We start from the raw sequence: 26749 nt of genomic DNA on the forward strand, positions 1-26749 counted from the left end.
TCAGACAGGCCAGCAAATAATTTTATTTCTTATTATTTCTGGAATTTATGGAAACTGATTCAATTAAAGCTTGTACAGAAGAAAGCTTTGTTTTTCTCTGTATCCTTATATGACTTTTGATTATTGCGAGCGATGACCAATACTCACAACATTGTCTCACAACAAAGGCTCACAATTATAAAGTAGCCACTCTATTGTCCAGATGTGGAAGATGACTAATTGGCTCTCAAATGTGATAGTTAACAAAAATTATAAAGGAATGGTACATTGATGTCAGCTTTATAATCCACTCCCCATTTATGTTACAATTTATTTATAATTAGATACTTGCCAATGAACAAACTATTCCTCAACAGTGGATTTTTCACATCTTTTCATTCCAGTATTTTGATGAAAAAGTATCATTCTTTGAAAATATCTGAAAAATAATCTTATAATTATGAACCATTAACCTCTGAGGTAAACCAAATAAGAAAACTGAAAATCTCAGAACGTTTGCTATCTAGTTCAAAAATAAGTATGTTGGGGTAGTTCTACCCAGGCATTTAGAATAACACACTCCATTTCTTCTAGAGCTAGGATATCTCTTTTTTGTTATTTTATTGAGCGCATATCTATTAGCATTCCCATTAAAAGAGAGAGATAAATGGCTTTCTAGAAAACATTTATCTTTGAACACTTCAACCACAGCGAACTAATCACGCAGGCCACAGCACATTAGAGTGGCAAGAGGGAATATTCTGAGTGAAAATGGTAATGAACCGGCTACACAAATCACCATTCGCAAAGCACTTAGAATCCTCTGAATCCATGTTGTGGCAAGCTGCATGAACTATATAGTAGCTAAAGGAAACAGGAAAAAAGATATTACAGGCATTGCTGCAAAAACAGCAGCCAGCACAAAGCACTTCAGATGTTTAAAGCCAGAAACTTGAATTTTGAAATATTTTTGTCTTTTGAAAAGTTAGAAGTTGACAAGTTCTACACTACAGAAAAGCAGAAGCAAACTAATGATAAATAGCAAATTATAATGATGTCATTTATTAATGTCATTTATTTGATGTCATTTACTCTGCTTCTGCTAATCAGTCAATGGGTATTTAATGTTTACAGAGCACTGTACTAAGTGTTTGGCACTGTATTAAGTGCTTGATAATCAGAGTGGATAGTCCCAGTCTTACAAGGGACTCACAGAATAAGCCTATGGAGAATATTTCACAGATGAGAAAGCTGAGGGACATCTAATTCCCAGGTGTGTATTCATTCTTTCCCTAGGCTTAGTACTGTGCTCTGCGCACAATAAGTGTTTAATAAAAACTATCATTACCCCTGGAAAATTAAGTGATCACACTGCAGACCAGTGGAAGAGCATGACGATAACTTGGGCATTCTGACTGCCAGCTCCCTGCTCTTTCCACTAAGCCACGCTGCCTTCCCAGTAACAAACTAATTCATTGTTGGGAGACATGGAGGGAAGGCAGAGAAGAAGGGAAGAATAACTATGGTTGCTCATCTTTCTACTAACTTCACAATCTTCTATGGGAAGCAAGTGACTGCCTGTTTTCTGGGGAGAATGATTGCTACCTAGGCAGCAGCCTCTGCTCCATTCTGTTCCATAATGGTTCATTAAGCTACACTGAAGAGTTTACGGGGCATGTAAGCAGTGGATACTGTTAGTGGCACAGTGAGTTTCTCTGCACATTTGCCACCAAACCCCTGGATACATCCACAAACGCTCCTATGAAGTCATTCACATAAGAATAAATCAATGATATTGATTGAGTCTTTACGGTGTGCCGAGCACTGTACTAAGTCAGACAGCGGACAAGTGGAAGAGTCGGGGTTAGAACCCAGATCCTCTGATTCCCAGGCCTGTGCTCTTTCCAACGTTTTAATGTTTTGTATCCAGAGGCTCCAGGGAAATAGAAAGTGCATAATGTGATTTTCCCAGTGGCTCTGAATGCAATACAGTAAAACGTGTATTTTTGTAATACAATGCAGATGTGGCCTTTTGGACAAAGAGAAACACACAAGCTGAAGGTAAAATGAGGAGCCCCTGAAGATAATTCAGAGGGATCATTACAAAAATAATACAAATGTTATGATTTCAAATCAGGGCTGGTGGAACGTTACATGCCTTTCAAAAGATGCAAGGAAATAGCCTGAGCTACTATCCTCATTTGTTCCCTGATCCAATGTGGTCAGAGAAATGAAGTCCCTTTCCATTACTGCCACAGCCAGTTTTAATGGAATCTGAGCTGCTGCTAGCTGCATCAAATCCTTGTCAAGAGGACTGACAAGTGGGTCACTTGTCCACAAGAGTCCTGCATTAGCCGACTCTTTATCTTTTGTCAATACTTGTGCCTTCAACTGTAAACACAGAGCACTTACTTCTGTGCCCTATTTCACTGTAGGGAAAAGAAACAAAAAACAAACAAAAGACCTAGAAATAAAGAAAAGCCTTTCAGCTATCCTCCCCACTTGTTGTGATAATAATTATAATTATAATTGATAATTATGGTATTTGCTAAGTGCTTACTATGTGCCAACCACTATTCTAAGTACTGGGGTAGATACAAGCTTATCAGGTTGGACACAGCCCCTGTCTTGCATGGGGTTCACAGTCTAATGAGGAGGGAGAACAGGTATTGAATCCCCATTTTACAGATGAGGAAAGCGAGGTGCAGAGTAGTTAAGGGACTTGCCCTAGTTCACACAGCTAAGTGGCAGAGCTGGAATTAGAACCCTGGTCCTGTGAGGCTAAAGCCCATGCTCTTTCCACTGGGTAATGCCACTTCTCAATAGATTGTGATGGATTTATTCATGTCATCACTGAACCTATTTTTTTCAACTTTCTTTTAGCCCTAGATTCATTCTTACTGTATTGAAGCAAATAAGCACTTCCCTTCTTCCCTCCTCAACCATGATCCTCAAGCATTCACCTTCCAGTGGCTCCTTGCCCACTGCTTTCAAACATGCTCTTTACCTCCTATCCTAAAAACTACTCCCTTGGCCCCACAGCTTCCTCTAGATATTGCCCAATCTCCATTCTACCATTCTTCTTCAAACCCTTGAGCAAGCTGTCTACACCCACTCTCTCCATTTCTTCTCCAGTTCTTTCCTTGACCCCTTCCAATCCAGCTTCTGTCTCCTTTCCTACCATGTAAACTGCCCTCTCGAACTCCTTCTTACCAAATTCAATGGCCTCTATTTCATCCTAATCCACCTCCTCTGACACTATGGACTGCCTCCTTCTCCTTGAAACATTATCCAATCTGTTTTACTGACCCTGTGCTCATCTGGTTCTCCTCCTCTCTCTCTGGCTGTTCATTCTCAATCTCTTTCATAGGCTTCTCCTCTGACTCCCATCCCTGTAATGATGGGAGTCCCTCAAGGCTAAGTTCTGGATTCCCTTCTATTATTCATCTGCACTCACACGATTAGAGAACTCATTTAATTCCATGGCTTCAACTAGCATCTCCACACAGATGATTTTGAAATCTACCAATCCAGCCCTGAACTCTCTTACCTGCAGCCTCACATTTCCTCCTGCCTTCAGGACATCTCTACTTGGATGTCCCACTAACACCTCAAACATAATATACACTTGGATCTGTACATTTTAGGCAGTTGATATTCAACCCACCCTCAGCCTCATGGCATTTATCTAATCTGAAATCTATTTTAATGTCCTGTCTCCCTCTCTGGGCTGTAAGCTCCTTGTGTCTACCAACTCTCTTGCACTAAACACTCTCAAGTGCTTAGTATAGTGCCCTGCACACAGTAAAAGCTCAATAAATACAATTTACTGATTTGCAGAATGCAAATTCAAAGACTATCAATTATTTCTTTAGTCTGCTTTGATGACTTGCAACTACATGGATTTGGTAATCATAGGGAGTTTGACAGAAGAGCTTATATTTCAGAAGGAGAATCCTTTGAACCAACCAAGGAACTCTGTATTCAGGGGCTATAGTCTTCATCTTCCACACAAGCCTCTAACCTTGTAAAATAATGGCTTTAAGTGAGGCACATAAATCCAGGATAAATTTTGTTTCTCTACCCGTAGTGATTTTCTGAAAACAATATCTAACAATCCTGACCCAGAGCTATTTTAAAATAGACTTAATTTAGCAACCACGCATGGTCAATGCCAATACAAATATTATTACTAACAAGCATTTGATCAGTTTTCAGGACATCCAAAATTTACTGCATATTAAAATACCCTTCCTACTATTAAATAGGCAATTTAATTTTCTTTTTGTTCCCTCTATGGCTAACCAGCTGGAGATCACTTAGTATAATACAGCATCATGCCACGACACAAGCTTGCAAAAGGTACATATAGTGTGAAACCTTTTGATTTATTAAATATTCCTCTCAAACTTCCTTTTCAAGTTTGGTTTGCATTTAAAAATGCAGCAAGCACCATTTTACTGATGCCAAATTATAGCCTCCATCCCCCCGCCCTTCCTGTGTTCAAAGAGCTCTTGAAATTCCACTTGCTCCTTGGAAGTCATTCTCAACCATTCCAAGTCCAGAGAGCAACCCACATACCCTACAGATCAAGAAGCTACATTAGATCTAGCATAATAGAAACACTAATTTTAAAGGTTTTATCTCATTTATATTCCTGGTATTGCCTCTCTGTGTGTTTATGTTTCTTGGCTACTCCTTTATATTCAGGCTGACCTTGAAATTTTTATGAAAAACTGGGACAAGCAAGCCACTAACGTAACTAAAGAAGAAGCTTGCCCTAGTGGATAGAGCACAGGTTTGAGAGTCAGAAGGACCTGGGTTCTAATCCTGACTCTACCACTTGTCTGCTGTGTGAACATGGGCAAGTCACTTAACTTTTCTGTATCTCAGTTACGTCTTCTGCAAAATGAGGATTAAAACTGTGAGTCCCATGTGGGACATGGACTGTGTCCTGTGCTTGGCACATAGTAAGCACTTAACAAATACCATCATTAATTAATTAACCTGATTAGCTTGTATCTACCCCAGCGCTTAGAATAATACCTGACACATAGTAACTGATGAAAAAATAACAGTTTTAAAATAGTCTATCTTTTCTATAATCTTAAATATTTAGTCTTTATTGGAGAGAAAAGTTTGTAAGTAATACCATCAGCAACTAGAAAAAGGATTTCTAAATTCTCGCTCAATTTTTCCCAAGTATAGAAGGATTCTGGAATTGTGTTCAGGGTGACAGGGGTAGGCCAGTGTTGCATGCTAAAGGATTCTTACGGCATTATCATTATTTTTATTATTATGGTACTTATTGAGTGCTTACTATATGTCAAGTACTATTCTTTGCGCTGGGGTAAATGCAATTTCATCAGACCAGATGCAGTCCCTGTCCCACATGGGACTTATAATTTAAGTAAGAGGAGAACAAGTATCAGTTCCCCATTTTGCAGATGAGGAAAATCAGGCACAGAGAAGTGAAGTGATTTGCTGGTCATACAACAGGCAAGAGGCAGAATCAGGATTAGAACCCAGGAGCTCTGACTCTTATGCCCATATTCTTTCTACTAGGCCATGCTGCTTCTTACCATAACTGTTTAGAAAATAGTAGTAGTTGTGGTAGCAATAACAATAATAATAGTAGTGGTAGCAGCATTTCTCGAGCACCCATTTGATTGTTTTAATGGTATTGGTTAAGTGTGAACTATGTGCCATGCACTGTTCTAAGTGCTGGGGTAGATACAAGATCATTCATTAGGCCCTCTTGGTGCTGTGCATTGTACTTGGTGCTTGGGAAGTACAATATAAGGAGGTGATGAGTTCCCTGACCATAAGGTGCTTACACTCCAGGGGAAACAAAGATAAAATCTTTACAACAGGTCAAAATGAATAAACTGAGTGGGTATGTATATACAAGTACTAAGATAGGCACTTTGGGAGAAGCAGCTTGGCCTAGTGGGTAAAGCACAGGCCTGGAAAACACAGGATCTGAGTTCTAATGCCAGTTCTGCCATTTGCCTACTATGAGACCTTAGGCAAGTCACTTAATTTCTCTGTGCTCCAGTTTTCTCATCTGTAAAATGGGGTTAAATACCTGTTCTCCCTCCCACTTAGACTGTAAACTCTATGAGGGACAGGTGCTGTATCCAGGCTGATTCACTTGTATCTATCCCAGTGCTTAGAATTATGGGGTTTTTTTGGCTTTTTTTTTTTTTGGTATTTGTTAAATGGTTACTCTGTGCCAGACACTATACTAAGTGCTGGGCTAGATACAAGATAATCAGTTTGGACACAATCCATGTCCCACATGGGGCTCACAGTCATAACCTCCATGTTACAAAAGAGGTGAATGAGGCACAGATAAGTGAAGTGACATACCCAAGGTCACTTGGTATGCTCTGCACACAGTAAGCGCTCAATAAATATGATCGAATGAATGAATAAATGACAAGTGGTGGAGCAGGATTAGAACACAGGTCCTTCTGGCTCCCAAGCTCATGCTTTTTCCACTAGGCCATGTTGTTTCTTTACATGTGCATGACATATAGTAAGTACCTTAACAAGTACCATAAAAAAGCACACATTCTTTCAGACTGCTGAAAGTTAATGCATTGTTATATAATCTATTGAAGTAATATGTTAAATGGGCCCAATGGCATTCTGACAATACTGCCTGTTCTCTTATAATATAGGGTTGGCTTGCTGACAAATCTCACAAAACTTCATTCATTCAATCGTATTTATTGAGGGCTTACTGTGTGCAAAGCACTGTACTAAGCACTTGGGAGAGTACAGTACAATAATAAACTGACACATTCCCTGCTCACAGTGAGCTTACAGGCTTGCATTTGTATACTCACACTATAACATATGCCTCATGCACACAAAACCATTTCTCCTAAAATCACAATACATGTTACCCACACATATGGATAACAAGTATATATCTAAATACATAAAAATATTCATATGTATGTATATATACATACACATGCACACACATTTACTGTCTGTAGCTCCTTGTGGGCAGGGAACATGTTTATCGACTGTTATTTTGTAATAATAATAATAATGACATTTATTAAGTGCTTACTATGTGCAAAGCACTGTTCTAAACACTGGGGAGATTACAAGGTGATCAGGTTGTCCTACGGTGGGGGGTGGGGGGCTCACAATCTTCATCCCCATTTTACAGATGAGGTAACTGAGGCACAGAGCTGTTAAGTGACATAGCTGACAAGTGGCGGAGCAGGGATTGGAACCTATGACCTCTGACTCCAAAGCCCGGGCTCTTTCCATTGAGCCACACTGTTCCAAGTGCTTATTACAGTGCTCTGCATAAAGTGCTCAGTAAGTATGATTTATTCGTTGTTTGAATGTGTTTCCTAACACTGTGTCCCAAATCATACACATTTTGGGATAACTGACTGTATCAGCTGGTAAACTAAGGCAATGGGGAAAACTGAATCTGTAACTGTGGTAGGCCTCAAGCTTAGAGTGAATAAATAATGGCTTGGAGGAAGAGACAAAAGTACAAATGAAATTTCTAAAAACAAAGCAAACCAAGGAATGTTTTGCTCCTTTTTATAGGAATGTTCTGAAATGGGAATGGAGACTTCTGAGCCCTTAGTATGTGTTTTATGGCATAACTCCCACTCCCCTAAACTGCTAGTGCTTGTGGAATGTGAAACTTCTATAATTCTTTTTAAAAAAAATTTGAAAATTTGGCACGTAAACTTCAGCAAGTTTTCAGAGTTCGAAAATCTTATATGATTCAGATTAGAATCCTTTCTCCTTGGCATCAAAAGAAGCTTCTGAGTGCTAAACAAATATGAAAAGAATGGGATTGGAATAAAACTTGCTTTAAATTGCCAGGTTGAGGGTTCATTCTAGAGACCAGACATATGCAAGTCTTTATTCTCTGGATGTTGTGGTTTTTCTGGATAAGGATGTGCACTCTACACCCGATGGTGAAAAAAAAAAAAAATCCGAGGCCATAAAAGGACAACTTATCCAATCAATAAATCATATTTATTGAGTCCTTAGTGTGGTAGAGCACTGAATTAAGCCCTTGGGAAAGAACAATATAACAAAATTGATAGACACATTCCCTGACCTCAAGGACCTTACAATATAGAGACAAAGACAATATAAATAAATTACAGATATTCATATAAGCACTATGGGGCTGAAGGAACATGGAAGGGAGTGGGAAAAGAATAACTTGGTTGGGAAAGGCCTCTTGGAGGAGTTTTTAATTTTAATAAGACTTTGAAAGTTGGGAGAGTGATGGTCTGTTGGCTATGAAAGAGGAGGGAATCCAGGCCAGAGGTAGGACTTGGGAGAGGGGTCGGCAGTAAAATAGACAAGATTGAGAAACAGAGGTTAGATCAAAGTTAGATCGATCTAACGATGTAAACTTTGCAAAAATTTCCTCACTCACGCAGGTTAATAAACACAAGGGAGAGACTAATACCATTACTATTTGCTGCTGCAGTCCTTGAAAAATTCTGGTTCTTGTTAAAAAGCTGTAAGCATATTTGTTCTCAATTCCTGGATGATGAAAATAGAGTTGAAGAGGAATGGAAAAGAGTCTTTATTACAAGAAACTTTGATGGGTTTAATAGATTAAATGTCATGGTTCTCAAGCAACTGAATAGAACTGAACAGCCAAACAGTAGCCAAATTGGATATGAGACTTGGGCCATTTTGGAGTACAATAGGATGTTTCCCTCTGTTACAAGATTGTTTTGCTTGAGCATTCCTTTTGGAGGTAAGACTAGTGTAAAGGCTACTTGCCTCATAACTTTAGATCTCACCCATTTCACTAATAAGAACAACAATGTGAAAATGCCTAGCTCCTTGGAACAAGAAGCAGCAGGATTCAGTCGCTTTTGCCACCATATTACCTAGGGCTGTAGCCTGGGGGGCTACTTGGCCCCCAAATGGTTAAACTTCCCATCAGCTTGGCAACTGTGAAGCCATGCTTGCGTGAGGCCTTTTCTACCTATGGAACAAAGGGAAGACCATGGCTGCAGTTGCATCTGTGACTGTTGTATTCTCAGTTGTGAGGAGTATGAAACTGCTCTTCTAGACACAGTACCCTGTTACTCTTTATAAATATATTATCATTGTCCTTGTCATTTGTGCTGTTTTTGTGTTTTTTTAATTACGTTATCTTTCCTCGTGTGTCTGTGGTCAGCAATCCTCTTCTCACCCCCTTTATTCCTAGAGTATGAGTCCTTTGGCAGCCAGATGATGTCTAATTCTCACCCGTAAATTTTTCCCAGTGTTTGCTATAATACCATATCACTACTACAACTACTACTAGTCAGTCAATCATATTTATTGAGTGCTTACTGGGTGCAGAGCACTATACTAAGCGCTGGAGAAAGTACAACAGACACATTCCCTGCTCACTGTGAGCTTAGAGTCTAGAGCATGAGCTTCCACTACTACCAGTACTCAGCTAGGTAACTTTCATCAGTATTAAAGTCAATTTGGGATGCTCTCAGGGCCCAGAGCTTCTAAGGGTGACACACTGTAGAAGAAGAACATCGAGGGTCAGAGCTTCAGGAATATATATATGCTACAAAATACCCTAGTCTATGAAATAAAATTCACGTCTGTCAGATCGTAGCTCTCATCTCAAGGCCAATGCCAAATAATGTTTCATTGGGAAGAGCATGAGCCTGGGAATCAGAGGACCTGGGTTCTAATCCTGGCTCCACCACTTATCTGCTGTGTGATGGTGGGCAAGTCATCATCATCATCATCATCAATCGTATTTATTGAGCACTTACTATGTGCAGAGCACTGTACTAAGCGCTTGAGAAGTACAAATTGGAAACATATAGAGACAGTCCCTACCCAACAGTGGACTCACAGTCTAAAAGGGGGAGAAAGAGAACAAAACCAAACATCTAACAAAATAAAATAAATAGAATAGATATGTACAAATAAAATAAATAAATAAATAGAGTAATAAATATGTACAAACATATATACATATATACAGGTGCTGTGGGGAAGGGAAGGAGGTAAGATGGGAGGGATGGAGAGGGGGACGAGGGGGAGAGGAAGGAAGGGGCTCAGTCTGGGAAGGCCTCCTGGAGGAGGTGAGCTCTCAGCAGGGCCTTGAAGGGAGAAAGAGAGTTAGCTTGGCGGATGGGCAGAGGGAGGGCATTCCAGGCCCGGGGGATGACGTGGGCTGGGGGTCGATGGCGGGACAGGCGAGAGCGAGGTACGGTGAGGAGATTAGCGGTGGAGGAGCGGAGGGTGCGGGCTGGGCTGGAGAAGGAGAGAAGGGAGGTGAAGTAGGAGGGGGCGAGGTGATGGACAGCCTTGAAGCCCAGGGTGAGGAGTTTCTGCCTGATGCGCAGATTGATTGGTAGCCACTGGAGATTTTTGAGGAGGGGAGTGATATGCCCAGAGCGTTTCTGGACAAAGATAATCCGGGCAGCAGCATGAAGTATGGATTGAAGTGGAGAGAGACACGAGGATGGGAGATCAGAGAGAAGGCTGATGCAGTAGTCCAGACAGGATAGGATGAGAGCTTGAATGAGCAGGGTAGCGGTTAGGATGGAGAGGAATGGGCGGATCTTGGCAATGTTGTGGAGCTGAGACTGGCAGGTTTTGGTCACGGCTTGGATGTGACCAAAGTCATTTAACTTCCCTGCATCCATCTGTAAAATGAAGATTAAATCCTACTCCTTTCTAGTTAGACTATGAGCCACGTCTGGGACAGGGACTGTGTCCAACCTGATTAGCTGGTTTCTACCCCAGGGCTTAGTACAGTGCTTGGCACTTAACAAGTACTGTGAGCCCAATGTTGGGTAGGGACCGTCTCTATATGTTGCCAGCTTGTACTTCCGAAGCGCTTAGTACAGTGTTCTGCACACAGTAAGCACTCAATAAATACCACTGAATGAATGAATGAAGTACCATAATAATAATCAACCAGTCAATCCTATTTATTGAGGGCTTACTATTGCAGAACACTTTACTAAACACTTGGGAGAGTACAATATAACAGAGTTGGTAGATATGTTCCCTGCCCATAAGACACTTAGAGTTTAGTTGGTGAGTGAAATTGAATGAAATTACTGGTTTCTATTCTATAACAAATGTTTGATGAACTCTCCAGAGTTAATTTGGATCAAATTTATGATTTATTGGTCATTTTTCTTTTGAAATATTTTAAGTAAATTCAAAATCTAGGTGATTAATCCTACTTTCATCTATACAACAAGCAGCATATATAGAGCAGTCCAAGAAGGAGTGCTTGCAATTCTGCCATAACACACATTTTCAACATGGGGTTTTACTACAGTGTGAATAGAGAATCAGGGAACATTCTTCCAACATCCCAAGTTCATTTGGTCTTGGCATGTTGCGTTATTGAAGAAACTGTACACATGCGTGGTGGCAGAGCAAGTTAGCTTCAGAGCGGTACAATGAAAGTATCTAAAACAAAGAAATAGAAGAAACAAGTGCCAGTGCTTCAGAAGTACCACTGGTTCATTTCTTCCTCTTCCGGGTTTTTTTTCTATAATCTATCATTCCTAGTTTTTTGTACACCCGACATGCCTTTTGAGATCCTAAATTTTTCTATGTTTTCTCCAGTCGCTGTTTGCCCATCTCCTGCTATTAAATTTACAGAAGAAAAAATTTATTGCGATATACACAGGACAGAAAACACATTAGAAGTAGTCCCTTGAGATGTTGCACAACTGCTTCCCTTATATCACTATGCATATTATCAGAATCCTCACTAGATTGTTATACAGTGGTCATTTCTCCCAGCCAGACTGCTCAAGTATTCTGCATTTTTCACAGGTATCTAATCCCTATGGGCCAATATTTTGTTCAGTGACTTTCTCACAAATAATGAATTAGAGGCCTCCTGTTATCCCTCCGGTACTTTTCTTGAAGCCACTTCTTTACACACCATTTTTATTCTGTCACCACTGAGAAAAATATTGTGATAACCAGTGCCTTTCCTCCTTTCAGCAAGGGTCTTTGCTGCCAGCATGCTCTGAGTGCCAGGTCAGGAATAAAAGCCCCCATTTCCCCTTCTCCCACTCCTGCAATTGGATTTGCACCCTTTATTCACCCTCCTCCCCCTACCGCAACACTTATGTACATACCTGTAATTAATTTATTTAATGTCCATCTCCCCCTTTAGACTGAAAGCTTCTTTTGGACAGGGAACATGTCTAAAATTGCTATGTTGTACTCTCCCAAGTGCTTAGTACAGTGCTCTGCACATATTAAGTGCTGAATGAGTAAGACTGAGTGGTTGAAGGATCAGTTGAAAGAAAACTATTTGACCTGAGAATCCTAAAAGTCTAGAATATATTTTTCCTGATCAGTCAATTCATCATATATTCTGCTGAACAGGAATTGTGGGGAATGGAAGATTTGGGCTTTCTCTCCCTTTTTCTGGCTGTCCGGCAATTTTCCTATTAATTCCCATTTCCCTTAACTGCTTTTACTTCCTCTTGCTTTCTTAGTTTCTCAGAGCTCCCTTCAACTCCAAGTTCCCTACATCAACTCTCCCATATAATTTCACTCTGAGTCCTGGCTTCAGGCCAGATTTACTCCATTAAGGATGTTACTTCTCTTTATCCTAATCATGCAAGATCAGTTGGCTGTGTGGCAAACTTTACTGGTGTTTTAGTCACAGAGATTAGTTGAATGGTCTTTAGTTTTGCTTAGGCCCATGGATAATCTCAGACCAAACTGAAAAATGTGCGTGCTTATCTTTAACTATCATTTAAATAATTCTTTATCAACCCTTTGGTAAAAGTCAGCATTTTACTTCACTTTTCTTAGAAATGAGAATTGTTTCAACTTCCTTGCCCTAACCAGTGCCTTTTCCTTTACCAAGAGAAGCAAGAATTAAGCAAAGTGCATCATTCTTCCTAGCACATCATGTCACTGCTTATACGGACAGCTGACTTTGGCTCTTGTATAACTGAGCCCTTCTTTCACCAATAACTTTGATTTTATCCATCTTTCACTCCATAAAATGGCTCCCTTTCTCTTGTCTTATTTTGTCCTCCCAGTCCAGATGTTAAAATATGAGGCTACTGAAGAAACCTGAGAGCCTTCATTATATTCATTCATTCAATTGTATTTATTGAGCACTTATTGTGTACAGAGTATTATACCAAGCCTTGGGAAAGTACAATACAACAATAAAGAGTGACATTCCCTGACCATAACAATCTTATAGTCTAGAAGGGAATTGTAATGCCATTATATAGAGTGGCAGTCCACTGGGAGTGGAAGCTAAATCGTTCTTGTTCTCTCAACTGTACTTAGTTATGTCTCCAGTCCTCCGTGCCTGGAGTAATTAAATATGCAATTTAAAATACAAGTCTGCTTCTCTGGAGAGTAACAGTCAATACATGGTATTCCACCTTTACAATGAAATGGGTGATTTCTTATTAAAAGACAAATTCTCATTTAAGAAGGTTGACTTGCATATTAGCATGCTATTTAAAATAGAATTACAGCTGGGTAAATTTGGAATTCTGAAAACAGCATTTTCACTTGATTTGGACACATTTTTCATTTGTGAATATACCATACAATCTACTCCTCTGCAACAAGCAAGTGTTGCTAGCTATGCATCCTCCTTTTAGTAAATGATCCATTTCAAGAATGCTACTCGAGTTAAAGATGACTATATGCTGGCTCCCAACTCAAATTAATGATTGTACATATTTTACTCTACAGCTTTGCCTTCCTGCATCATTTTGCCTTCCTTCCCTGTTGCCATACTTTTCTCTCCTCTGAAGACTTTGAAACAGAAACAGATGGTCCTAAATAAGAAAATGGAATTTCTTCTTGCCGGTTCTTTTCTGGGAAGGGAAGAACCTAAATGAGGGGCGGGGTGCTGGCAATTTGGAAAGTGCTTCCATTCACTCATGGGGTTTCAATACATACCAGCCTATTTTCGACCATAACTTTGTACCCCATCTTCTTTACAGGCTACTCTAGCCATCATTATTTCTAGACTATCCATTGTTGGGTATGGACTGTCTCTATATGTTGCTGATTTGTACTTCCCAAGTGCTTAGTACAGTGCTGTACACACAGTAAGTGCTCAATAAATGTGATTGAATGAATGAATCCCTCTGCTTCCTAATGGTGCCATGTGGCAACGATCTGGGAATGCTGTGGCTGACACCAGCTGACCATCCCATCCCCTTGGACCTTTAACACATCAGACATGTTCCCTCTGTCACTCTAGGCTGTCCATATTCTGGCTGGCACTTGGCCCGAGGCCCCCACTCTGTAAAGCATAGAAGCCCTCTAAAGCCCCAGTTCTATAAAACGAGAAGCAGTGTTGTCTAGTGGATAGAACATGGGCCTTAGAGTCAAAAGAACCTGAGTCCTAATCCAGGCTCTCCTGCTTGCCTGCTGTGTGACCCTGGGCAAGTCTCTTAACTTCTCTGGGCCTTCAGTCCCCTTATCTGTGAAATGGGGATTAAGATTGTGAGCCCTATGTGGGACTTACAAACTGATAAGCTTGTATCTACTCCAGCAGTTAGTACACTGCCTGGCACATAGGATGTGCTTAATACACACACACACACAAATGCCCTGCTTTTGATCTAGTAGAATATGACTACTCTGAGAAGCAGGAGACTTGGGTTCCACTCCCAGTTCTTTCTGTAGCTGGTTAACGGGAGCAAAGACCATACACACACTTCACAATACATGGCTTCCCCATCTGCCTACTCTATGTCGTGTGGGAACATGACCGGCAAGGACAAAAGTGGACCAGTGATACCACCCGAGTCATTAGCATGCTCATCAACTCCTAAACACAGGTTCACAGTGCTGAAATCTCAGGATTAATGTTCATCCCTCATTCCTGACGGGAAACTCCATCATCATCATCAAGCAGGGAGGAGAGATGGGGTTTGGGATACTTGTCACACTGTAAGTCATTTAGGAGGTGGGGAGGGGAGGAAGTTAGGAAGGGAGAGATCAGATCAGACGATCAGATCTAAGGCTGGCCAGCCATCTGCTCTCAATATATCTTCCATGCCTGTTACCTATTCTGCCCTAAACCAAATTCCTAGGCCTCCACGTGTCCACCTTTCATATGTGCCAACAACTGAGACCAATATTGTTTTGGTCTAGTTGGGAAAAGCAATTCTTTTTGATAGTAATGAGTCAAATTTCACTCTTACTTCCCACTCTCACTTTAAACCAGAAGGGCCCAGAACCCTTCAGAAATCAACCGTCATTAAGATGGGTTTTATGTTTTAAGACAGAGTCTCAATCAGCATCCAAACAGCCAGCAAAGAAGGCCATTTCTCTCTTTATGTTTGCATACATCTGCCGAATAGTGAGCTAAAAATGTACAAACAAAAGCAAAGCAGTTGGGAAAATTTATCCTCCCACTAAGGATTCAGTTGAACAAATCTTCAGCTAGTGTTGCATCTCAGCTGAAAACTGGGAGTCAGTTGCCACAGCCAGACCAGTTCAGGTTACTGCACACGAGGAGTGGCTCTTTTTGAGCAGAAACATCATAAGAATCCAGAGACAAGGAAGCAAAAGTGAAAATGGCACTAAGAGCTGCAAACAACAAATTTGACAATTACAGGAGATAGCCTTTGCATGTGTTCAGTGGAAAAGGGACCAGGAGCTCCACTACGGCTTTTCAGTCTCACACTCATCCACAGGTGAATTCCCCCCAACACTGACATCTTTTTCAAGTACAAAGGACAATTAGGTATCTATGGACCTGCCTGGAGACTCCCAGTTTGTAGAACTGGGTCCTCTAGACTGTAAGCTTGTTGTGGGAAGGAAATGTGTCTGTGTTATATTGTACTCTCCCAAGTGCTTAGACAGTGCTCTGCACACAGTAAATGCTCAATACATATCATTGAATGAATGAATGACACAGCTAAATCCAGATCTAGCTGAACCAGGAGAAAGATAAAACCTCCATCCTATCCCAGCAGTCAATTTGAGCCAACTTGCAAGCACCTTCCAAAATGAGTTTCAAGCCCTCCTGCTTTGGCATTCAGCACTGTGCAACTGTCACTACCAGGTTGGGTTGGGTACGCCTGGTAGGAATCAAGGTGAGATGGGTTGGATCAAGCCCCTGATTTCTGGTTCTCCCTCACTGACCCTCATTTCATGCTGCATTTCTGAAGAATTTGTACTCCAGGTAAAATATTTCCTTCGCTTCTATTTGTTTGGAAATGGAATCAATCACAGGAAATAATTCCATTTTACTACAGAGCCTAGGTATTGAAGAGGCCTAATCCCCAGACTATTTTAGTGGAAGAGAGAAGAGGGGAGGGGAGGGCTTAGTAGGTCAGAAATGCCATACACACTAGGAGAAGAAAACACTACTTCCCCTTTGGTTCTGGCTAACACCTCAGTCCTGAAACAGAGGTCAGAAGAGTTAACCATAGAGCCCCTTAAAGCTTGTATCACAGGGCAAGTACCCTGACTCACCTTCCCAATAACCTGCATCAATTTCTGCTTTTTGCAATGAATTAAATATCAATGATGTCTAAAGCTTGCTACAAGACACTAGCCCTCCTGAAGCAGCATGGCTCAGTAGAAAGAGAATGGACTTTGGAGTCAGAGGTCATGGGTTCAAATCTCAGCTCCGCCACTGGTCAGCTGTGTGACTTTGGGCAAGTCACTTAACTTCTCTGTGCCTCAGTTACCTCATCTGTAAAATGGGGATTAAGACTGTGAGCCCTCTGTGGGACAACCTGATCACCTTGTAACCTCCCCAGAGCTTAGAACAGTGCTTTGCATATAGTAAGCGCTTAATAAATGCTATCATTATTATTATTATCTCCCTTGACTGCTGGTGGACATTAATTAAAACTAAAGGTGGCAACATCTTATCAAATGAGAAGCAAAAACACCCTGAAATATGTAGCAATAGAATGATAAAACTTGTCCTTAATAAAAGAGGAATGACCATTCTTTTTAGCTACATCTCTTTCTCACGGCCATCTTTCTCACAACTTGTCCATCTTTCTCTTTCTCAACTTGTCCTCCATAAAAAAGGAATATCTTTTTTTTTTTTAAAGCCACATATCTCTTTCTCATGGCCATTTTTCTCACAATCAGATTTTGGGTAACGGAGTCAGTTTCCGAGCTAAAGTGACAAAAAAACAGCATCACCAAGTTATTGGGTGCCCCTGTCCACAGGTAGGGGAAATGTTCTGAGGCAATTTAGTTTTTAAATCTGAATCTGTTCCCAAAAGTCTGGTGGTGAGAAAGATGGAAATGAGAACGACGTATAGCACTGAAAGTGAATTGTCATTCCTCTTTTATGAGGAACATGTTTGAACATTATAATCACCACAAATTTCACTATGCTTTTGCTTCATGTTTGATAGAATGTTGCTATCTTGATTTTTTAAAAGGAAGTTGAAGATTCCACTGTACTGATAAATGTGATCTGTGTTACTAATCAGCATGCTCTCTGTTTCACTTAAAAGGTTGGTAGAGGTAACAATACTCACGTTAAAATACATCCAAAGAACCAAAATAAATGAATAAGAGGTAAAACCCTGGAGTTTTAAAGCATTTTTCAAGCAGGTAGTAATCTTAATGTACAGGTTGTAACAACAATTCAATTATAAAATCCCATGGCAGTGACCTACTTGCTGTCTTCCCATCCAGAAACAAACAAAAAACCAAAACTAGGATAAGATTGTAAAAAAATAATTGAGAAATTTTATTACAGCCCATCCCAAGTAATGAAATAAAGGGAAATTATTTGTCCTGAAGAAATTTAGTTTGGCCTGCTAAGAGCATACTTAATGCTGGCTGGAGAAAAGAAGGAGCTACATTTATTTTCTATTATCCTTCTCTCCATGCACTCAGGAAGCTTCATAATAAACAATGTCCTCAAATCTTTTGCAAGCACATGTACTCAAGGACCAAAGGAAGTAAGAAAATGACCCAAACAAACAGCTTACCTTGCTAGGGGGTGGCCCATGGTCATCCAAATAAGTGGAATTGCCTAGGGAAACAGAGAAGCAAGCAATGAAGTGAAACTTTATTTAACCAGGATAAGTCATTCAGGGCAATGCCTTTTAAGATCAGTCTTCAGAAAACACTTCCATCTTATGCCACTCCCAGTGCAAATGGAAATCAAACAATGGTTTCCATCCAAATTACCAACAGTCTGTTTTGTTTTTTTTGTTTTACCCTTCTCTTAATATAATTTCAACTATATGGTCACACAAACTATAATGTTGAAAGATGAAGGTAACTAGGTGCATTTTGACATGCACAAAGCTTGTGACTTCTCTGGTAAAGTGAAATCAGAAATACCTTGTTATAGGCAGTTTTCCAAAACTTGCCATATCCTTAAAGAAAACCATCCAGCTTTTCATCCAATTACATCATAAACCTTTCCAGGTTTCCATTAAAGAATTCCTTTCATATCACTCTCCCCAATAAAATTAATGAATGGTATTTCATTCATTCATTCATTCAATCGTATTTATTGAGCGCTTACTGTGTGCAGAGCACTGTACTAAGCACTTGAGAAGTACAAGTTGGCAACATATAGAGACGGTCCCTACCCAACAGCAGGCTCACAGTCTAGAAGGGGGGAGACAGACAACAAAACAAAACATATTAACAAAATAAAATAAATAGAATAAATATGCACAAATAAAATGAATCAATAGAGCAATAAATACGCACAAACATATATATATATATATGTTTGTGCGTATTTATTACTCTATTGATATATATATATATATATACAGGTGCTGTGGGGAGGGGAAGGAGGTAACGTGGGGAGGATGGGGAGGGGGAGGTGGAGGAGAGGAAGGAGGGGGCTGAGTCTGGGAAGGCCTCCTGGGGGAGGTGAGGTCTCAGTAGGGCCTTGAAGGGAGGAAGAGAGCTAGCTTGGCGGATGTGCGGAGGGAGGGCATTCCAGGCCAGGGGGATGACGTGGGCCGGGGGTCGACAGCAGGACAGGTGAGAACGAGGGACAGTGAGGAGATTAGTGGCAGAGGAGCAGAGGGTGAGGGCTGGGCTGTATAAGGAGAGAAGGAAGGTGAGGTAGGAGGGGGCGAGGTGATGGACAGCCTTGAGGCCGTAGGTGAGGAGTTTTTGCCTGATGCATAGGTTGATTGGTAGCCACTGGAGATTTTTGAGGAGAAGAGTAACAGGCCCAGAGCGTTTCTGCACAAAGACTATCTGGGCAGTGGCGTGAAGTATGGATTGAAGTGGGGAGAGACAGGAGGATGGGAGATCAGAGAGGAGGCTGATGCAGTAATCCAGTCGGGATAGGATGAGAGACTGAACGAGCAGGGTAGTGGTTTGGATGGAGAGGAAAGGGCAGATCTTGGCAATGTTGCGGAGGTGAGACTGGCAGGTTCTGGTGATGGATTGGTTGTGAGGGGTGAACGAGAGAGCAGAGTCGAGGATGACACCAAGGATATTGGTGTCTGCTGGATATTAAGGAGGAGGAAGTTTCAGACAGAGGTAGGATGCAGGCAAGGGGTTGGGGGAGAGATACAGAGTAAGCACAGAGAATAAGTTGGCATTAGAGGAGCAAGGTTTGTGGACTATGTAGCAGTAGTAGAGTAGCAAAGTAAGGTAGGAGGAGGAGAGGTGGTTATGTACCTTAAAACTGACTGTAAGGAGTTTGTTTGATGCCGAGTTGGATAGGCAACCATTGGAGGTATTTGGAGAGGGAGGATATATGGGCTGAGCAGGTTTTTAGGAAATGATCCAGGCAACAGAGTGATGCATGGCCTGGAGAGGGGAGAGACAGGAGGCAGGAAGGTCAGTGAGAAGGTTGATGGAGTAGTCAAGGCAGGATATAAGTGCTTGGATCGGCATGTTTCGTTTGAATGGAAAGAAAGGGGAGAGTTCTAAAGGTGTTTTTAAGTTTGCACCAAGAGGTTTAGTAATAAATTGAATATATGGGTGGAATGAGAGAGATGAGTCAAGGTTATTCAATCAGTAAGTGGTATTTATTAAGTGCTTACTGTGCAGAACACTATACTAAATGCTTGGGAGAGCACAGTGCAGAGTTGGTACAGACATTGCCTGCCCACAAGAAGTTTACAGTCTAAAGGGAGCTTACAGTCTGTCTGCCCTGCTTACAGTCCATCTGCCCTCCCCCTGCATTGATTAAACACATGGCTGTGTATGCCTTAAGCACTTTGATACTCACCCCAACCCAACAGCACTTATGTAAATACTTTTATATTCTATGTCCCCTTGCTGTACTTTATTTTATGTCTGTCTCCCCCCTGTAAACTGTAAGCTCCTCTTGGGCAGGGAACACACCTACCAGCTATTTTATTGTGCTTGCCCAAGTGCTTAGTACAGTGCTCTGCATACAACAAGACCTCAATAAATACCACTGACTGATTGATCGAGTCTGTACCCTACTAGGTATTATCCTCAAATCAATCAAGTAATGGTATTTATCAATCTCTTACTGCATGCAGAGCACTGCACTAAGCACTTGGGAGAGTTCAATACAATAGAGTTGGTAGACATGTTTCCTGCTCACAAGAAATTTTAAAGGGGATTTAGATTTAATAATTTAGAGGGGAGAAAAGCAGTGTGGCTTAGTGGAAAGAGCCCGAGCTTGGGAGTCAGAGGCCATGGGTTCTAATCCTGGCTCTACCACTTGTTTCCTGAGTGACCCTGGGCAAGTCACTTAACTTCTCTGTGCCTCTGGTTCCGTCATCTTTAAAATGGGGATTAAGACTGTGAGCCCCATGTGGGATAACCTGATTATCTTGTATCTACCCCAGTGCTTAGAACAGTGCTTGGCACATAGTATGTGCTTAACAAATACCATTATTATCATTATTAATGAAATAATTTATGGATATGTACCTAAGTAATATGGGATTGAGGATGGGATTATATCAAGTGCTTAACGGGTACATATCAAAGTGTATAAAATAACAGAATGGAGGGGGAGTAGGTGAATTGAGGGCTTATTCAGGGAAGGTCTCTTGGAGAAGCTAATTGTGGAATTCATTAAGTGCTTACTATGTTCAAAACACTGAACTAAGCATTGGGATAGATGCATGACAATCAGGGCCCATATGCTCACTTTCTAAAAAGGAAGTATTGAATTCCCATTTTGCAGATAAGAGAATTAAGGCACAGAGAAGTGACTGGCCCTAGGTCACACAGCAGGTAAAGTAGCAGAGCTGGGATTAGAACCCAGATCCTCTGACTCTCAGGAAATGCTCTTTCCACTAGGCCACACTGCTGATGTGATTTTTAAAATAAGACTTTGAAAGTAGGGAAGAGTGGTGGCCTGGTGTATATGAAGGGGGAGGGAGTTCCAGGCCAGAAGTAGGGTGTGGGTAAGGAGTAGATGGTGAGATTAATGAGATCAAGGTACAATTATTAGGTTGGCGTTAGAGGAGCAGGCTGGGTTGTAGTAGGAATTCAGCAAGGTAAAGGAGGGGATGAGCTGATTAAGTGGTTTAAAGCTAACGATAGAGTTTCTGTTTGAGGTGGAGGTGGACGGGCCACTATTGGAGGTTCTTGAGGAAAGGGAGACATTTACTGAAAAATGATCCAAGCAGCAGAATGAAGTAAAGATTGGAGTGGGAAAAGACAGGAGGCAGAGAGGTCAACGAGGAGACTGATGCAGTCATCAAGGTAGGATACTTGCATCTACGTAGAAGTGGTTTGGGTGGAGAGGAAAGAGCAGATTTTAGCATCACTGTGAAGGCAGAACTGACAGAAATTGGACAGATTGAATATGTGGGCTGATTGAGAGAGCTGAATCAAGAGTAACAGACTTGTAAGTCAAGGAGAATAGTGGTTTGTGTAAAGTAATGGAGGACAGAGTTTGGGTGTCTCTGTCTCTTTCAAATCCATATTCAGTCCTTCCCCAGAATTTCCATTTTTCCAGAATTTCCAGAATCCACCCCTTCCTCTCCATCCAGATGCAACCCACAATGGCCAAGCGGTTTTTATATCCTGGTTTGACCACAACATCCTGCTCAGTAAACTTTCTGCCTCCAGGCTCTCTACTGCCTAGCCCATAAGTCACTGTGCATCCTTAACATTCTTCTGAAACATTGTATAATACTACTAATAATAGCATTTATTAAGTGCTTACTATATGCCAAGCACTGTTCTAAGCGCTGGGGAGGTTACAAGGTGATCAGGTTGTCCCATGGAGGGCTCACAGTCTTAATTCCCATTTTACAGATGAGGTAACTGAGGCCCAGAGAAGTGAAGTGACTTGCCCAAAGTCACACAGCTGTCAAGTGGCAGAGCTGGGATTTGAACCCATGACCTCTGACTCCAAAGTCTGGGCTCTTTCCACTGAGCCATGCTGCTTCTCTATAGTATTCATCTACCATATTTATTGTACTCTCCCATATGCTCAGTATAATGTTCTGCACTTCGTCAATGCTCCGTAGTCTCCTCATTAACCTCCAACAGTTGCCTATCTCATTCCACAATAAATAGAAACTCCTGACCATCACCTGCTTCCATCTCTCCTGCTGCTGACCTCTTTTTCAACTCGCTCCCTGCCTAGAATTCACGTCCCCTTCACATCCCTCAGACCACTGATCCCCATATCTTCAATGCAGTCTGAAATAATTTCTCCTTCAGGAGATTATCATCAATTAATTTTCTGAACTCTTCATCTTTTATTCCTCCGACTGCCAATGTGGTCGTTTAGCACCTCCTCACCATCTCAGTACTTAAAATACAACCCTGGTAGCATTTATGTACATAATCTGATACTTCCTCGTACCTGTAATGTCCCTCTACACTGTAAGCTCCTGAGATAGGAATCAGAACTAGTAATTCCATCGTACTTTCCTAAGTGTTTAGTATAACTGTCTGCACACAACAGGCACTCGATAAATACTTCTGATTAATTGATTGTTTGAAGATGTTCAAGGCAGCAGAGTGTAATGTAGATAGAATATGGAGAGGTTAGAGGGAGGGAAACTAATGAGGATGCCAGAACATAGTCTTGTCAGGTGATGATGAGGATTTGAAGCAGAGTGGTGGTCTTTTGGGTAGAAGATAAGGGGCAGATCCAAGAAATATCACGCAGAAAGAGGTGGCAAGATTTGGCATCAGGCAGAACATGAGGTTTAGAAGATGGAAAGAAGCAAGGCTAACCTCAAGGCTGGGAGCTTCAGGGCCAGGAAGGATAGTAACATTGAGTTGGACTGTGATGGGAAAGCTAGGAAAAAGAGTGGGTTTTTAGCAGGCTTTTTTGGGAGTCACCAAACCCCAAATTCTCCATATTGTTTCTTTCTTCTGAGTCTTCAATATCCCAAAGACCCATTGCCTTCCCAAATGACTATGGAGTGAGTTACTGATTTTCAAAGCACATAGAGGTCTCTATTGGAAGTGTGGGTGTATGGATGTGAATACATGCAAATGTTTTTGAGGAGATATTTTGTCAAAGTTGATTCACCTGTGCTGGGCAGCAGCAGCATGGGAAAGAGTAAAAGATGAATGATCAAGTGATCAGAGTGCTGATCAAAAAGAATGGCAGAGACTCAATTTTTTACTGCACAGAAGGCAATGGTAAACAGCTTTCACATCTTTACCAAAAAAAACTCTGAGAATGTGCCCATGGAGTCACTATGGGTCAGAAACGACTTGACAGAATATGATGATTTTGTCAAAGAGTTAACTATTAACATTCTGTGCTCTCCAGTTGCCTTTACTTTCCTAATGCTCTTTCCCACCCTTAAAGACATAACTGACTTGGACTCAGTTGAAGGCCACCTTGCCTAATGACGGAATAATAAATACGTTATCCAGAAAATAAGAGGGGCAGGAGAAAGCAGAAATTGGAAGGAAAAGATTAGCAATAGATTAGAGAACATACTCAGTCCTAGCTAAGGAGGAACTATTTTTTTCTAGTATAGAGAGAAAATGAGTTAAGAAATTGGAATATAAAAGGAGGAACTGAGAATAAACCAGGGTTTGATTGAGGCCTTGTACAAACCAAATAATATTTTCCCCTTGCCTTTTCCTTTCTGGTGAATTCAGCACATCAATTTTTCACTACTCCGACACCCTCTTTGGCACTTCTTAATTTAATTTAGTTTTGCCTATTTTACTTTCTTCTCCCCTAGTCTCTTTTTCCCTGGGCATCTCTCCTTCCTTCCCTCTCCTCTCCAATCAATCAGTGGTATTTATTGAGCACTTACTGTGTGCAGAGCACTGTACTAAGTGTTTGGGAGAGTACAGTACAAATGAGTAGGTGGGTAGGATCCCTGCCCACAAGGACCTTATAGAGTAGAGAGGAGCGACAGACTTCAAATTGGGTGACACTTTTAAGCCTAAAGCTATTTGTGAAACTATCCATTTTATTTATTAGTGCTTAGTTTTGTGCTTCACACAGTTTAAGTGTTTAATACATGGTTCTTACTGCAGCAAATATTGAACACAATATTGGGCATGAACTTTCTCCTTTAAACACATTTCTCCACTATAACTTGCATTATACAATAATAATTATCACACCTACTTTTTTCTAGAGCGACTTTCACATTATCTCATTTTTGCCTCATAATATCCTTGTGGGGAAAGGACAGGTAATAATAATAATAATAATAGTATTTGTTAAGCACTTACTATGTGCCAAGCACCATTCTAAGCACTGCAGCAGATACAAGGTTATCAGATTGTCTCACATGTAGGGCTCACAGTCTTAATCCCCATTTTACAGATGAGGTAAAACTGAAGCACAAATAATTTATGACACTGAGAACCAGAGAGATTTAAAGTGGGCTTGCCCACAGTCAAATAGAAGGCCAGGAGTAGATCAGGACTAGAACCCAGGTCTTCCAATTCACTGCCCCACTTTTCCCATTTATGCACAAATCACATGGCATTCGTTCAATGGCATTCATTCATTCATTCAATCATATTTATTGAGTGATTACTGTAGATCACTGTTCTAAGCCCTTGGGAAAGTACACAAGAATAAACAGTGACATTCCCTGTCCACAACAGGTATATTCCCAACTGTGAATCACACAGATCACACAGCAGACAAGTGGTGGGCTGGGATTAGACACAGGTCCCTCTGACTCTCCGGTTTGTGCTCCAACCATTAGGCCATGCTGCTTCTCAATCCTTCAGTTATAGTACTACCCAATCTCTGTCAAAGCCAACTCCACCTGGCCAAGCATCTTGCTCTCAATTCCCTGACACTGGGTCCAGGGCTAAGGTTGCGTTCTCAGTCCAATTGCCAGCATGAGGTTAGATAGCCAGCAGAGGCCCAGGAACACTGCATTTAGAATTCTAGACCCTCACACAGAAGCTCACATTGCCTGTCATTGAGAATGACTCTCATGTTTAACCCTGAAAAGATATGACTTGGGTTTGGAAAAGAGGCAGGTATAGTTGGGATTATTTTTGGCTGCACTTCTTTTTCACTTGGCAAAATACCATTACAAAGCATAATAATTTCTTCAAATTATAATTATGTAGTCCATTTTGATTCAGCTTGTAAATGCAGAAGGTCAAAAAATGAATGAAGGTAAGTGTCCTGGGGAACGGTGACAATGTCAAGTATGGATTTTCCTTACCATTACATTTATTTCAATACTGCATGCCCACTTGACTACAGCTAAAACCTAGCAGATAACTAAGATTAAAGTCTCTTCTGGCAGACATCACTGCAGGAACATGCATCTCAGCTATGTTTAACCTAGCTTGACAATGGGGAGAAACTGGAAGATTGGTCATCCGAATGAAGAAAAATTTTCCAAAGGCATAATATTTGACTCTGTAAGTTTTCCCCTCTTTCTCTATGGCTCAGATTGACCATTTTTCTGTGCAGGAGAAATAATGCTGTCAGTGAAGCCATGGTAAGATAATGTTAGATAACGTTTCCAGGAAAAGAGGGTAGTTAATGACCAAAGGCAGCAGAAAGGTCAAGGAGGTTTAGGATGGCATAGAAGCCACTGGATTTGGGAAGAAGGAGATCACTAGTGACATGTGAGGGGGCAGTTTTGGTGGAGAGAATGGTGCAGAAGCCAAATTGGAGGGGGTCAAAGAGAGAATTGGAGGAGAGAAAGTGGAGGCAGTTGGTGTAGATAATGCACTCAAGGAGTTTGGAGAGGAATGGTAGGAGGGAGATGGAGCAATAGCTGGGGGGAGCTGGGGGGTCAAGGGAGGGTTTTTTCTAGGGAAGAGGATGCAGAGCATGCTTGATAGCTTTGGGGAAGGAGTCTTTGGAAAGTGAACAGTTGAAGATGCTGGGTAGGGAGGGAAAAAGTGGAGGGGGGCCAAGTGTTTTGATAAAATGTGAAAGGATGGAGTCAGAGGAGCAAGTGGAGCGGGTAGAATTTGGGAGGAGGAAGGGGATCTCAAGTTACTGATGGAAAAGATGGGAGAGTTGAAGAAGAGGCAGAAGGAGAGAGGGACCAGAAAGGCCCATGAAAGATTTTAGGGAGATTGTGTCTGATGGTTCAAATTTTATCAATATAGAATGAGGCCATGTTATTGGGGTCAAGAAATGGTGGGGGTAGGGGAGAGATAAGGGGGACAAGGGGTTATCTCATCACCCCCTAGGGGTGGGTATCTGGCCCTGTGCTTTGGGTTCTAGCCTGTCATATTGTTCAACATTTTCATAAGGCCCAATCATGACCAATCCTATGGGATTTCAGCAACACACACCAGACTGAAATATGCGTTTTGATAAAATAGTTCATCTGAAAAATGAGGGACTCACAGTATGCACTTAAAATTGGAAGCAGCGTGGGTCAGTGGA

At 41.2% G+C, this 26749-nt stretch overlaps 1 protein-coding gene across 1 annotated transcript in view; it reads right to left on the bottom strand.

Moving 5' to 3' along the window:
• The window catches only part of UST (uronyl 2-sulfotransferase), a 337771-nt gene that overhangs the window by 202307 nt on the left and 108715 nt on the right, over window positions 1-26749 (bottom strand). Inside the window, exon 2 of the mRNA XM_038741362.1 lies at window positions 17955-17998. Within this exon, the coding sequence (XP_038597290.1) occupies window positions 17955-17998 (44 nt within the window). The remainder of the gene's footprint in view (window positions 1-17954; window positions 17999-26749) is intronic.

This window comes from Tachyglossus aculeatus, chromosome 2 (genome assembly GCF_015852505.1).
Source record: "Tachyglossus aculeatus isolate mTacAcu1 chromosome 2, mTacAcu1.pri, whole genome shotgun sequence".
NCBI classification, from domain to species: Eukaryota; Metazoa; Chordata; class Mammalia; order Monotremata; family Tachyglossidae; genus Tachyglossus; species Tachyglossus aculeatus.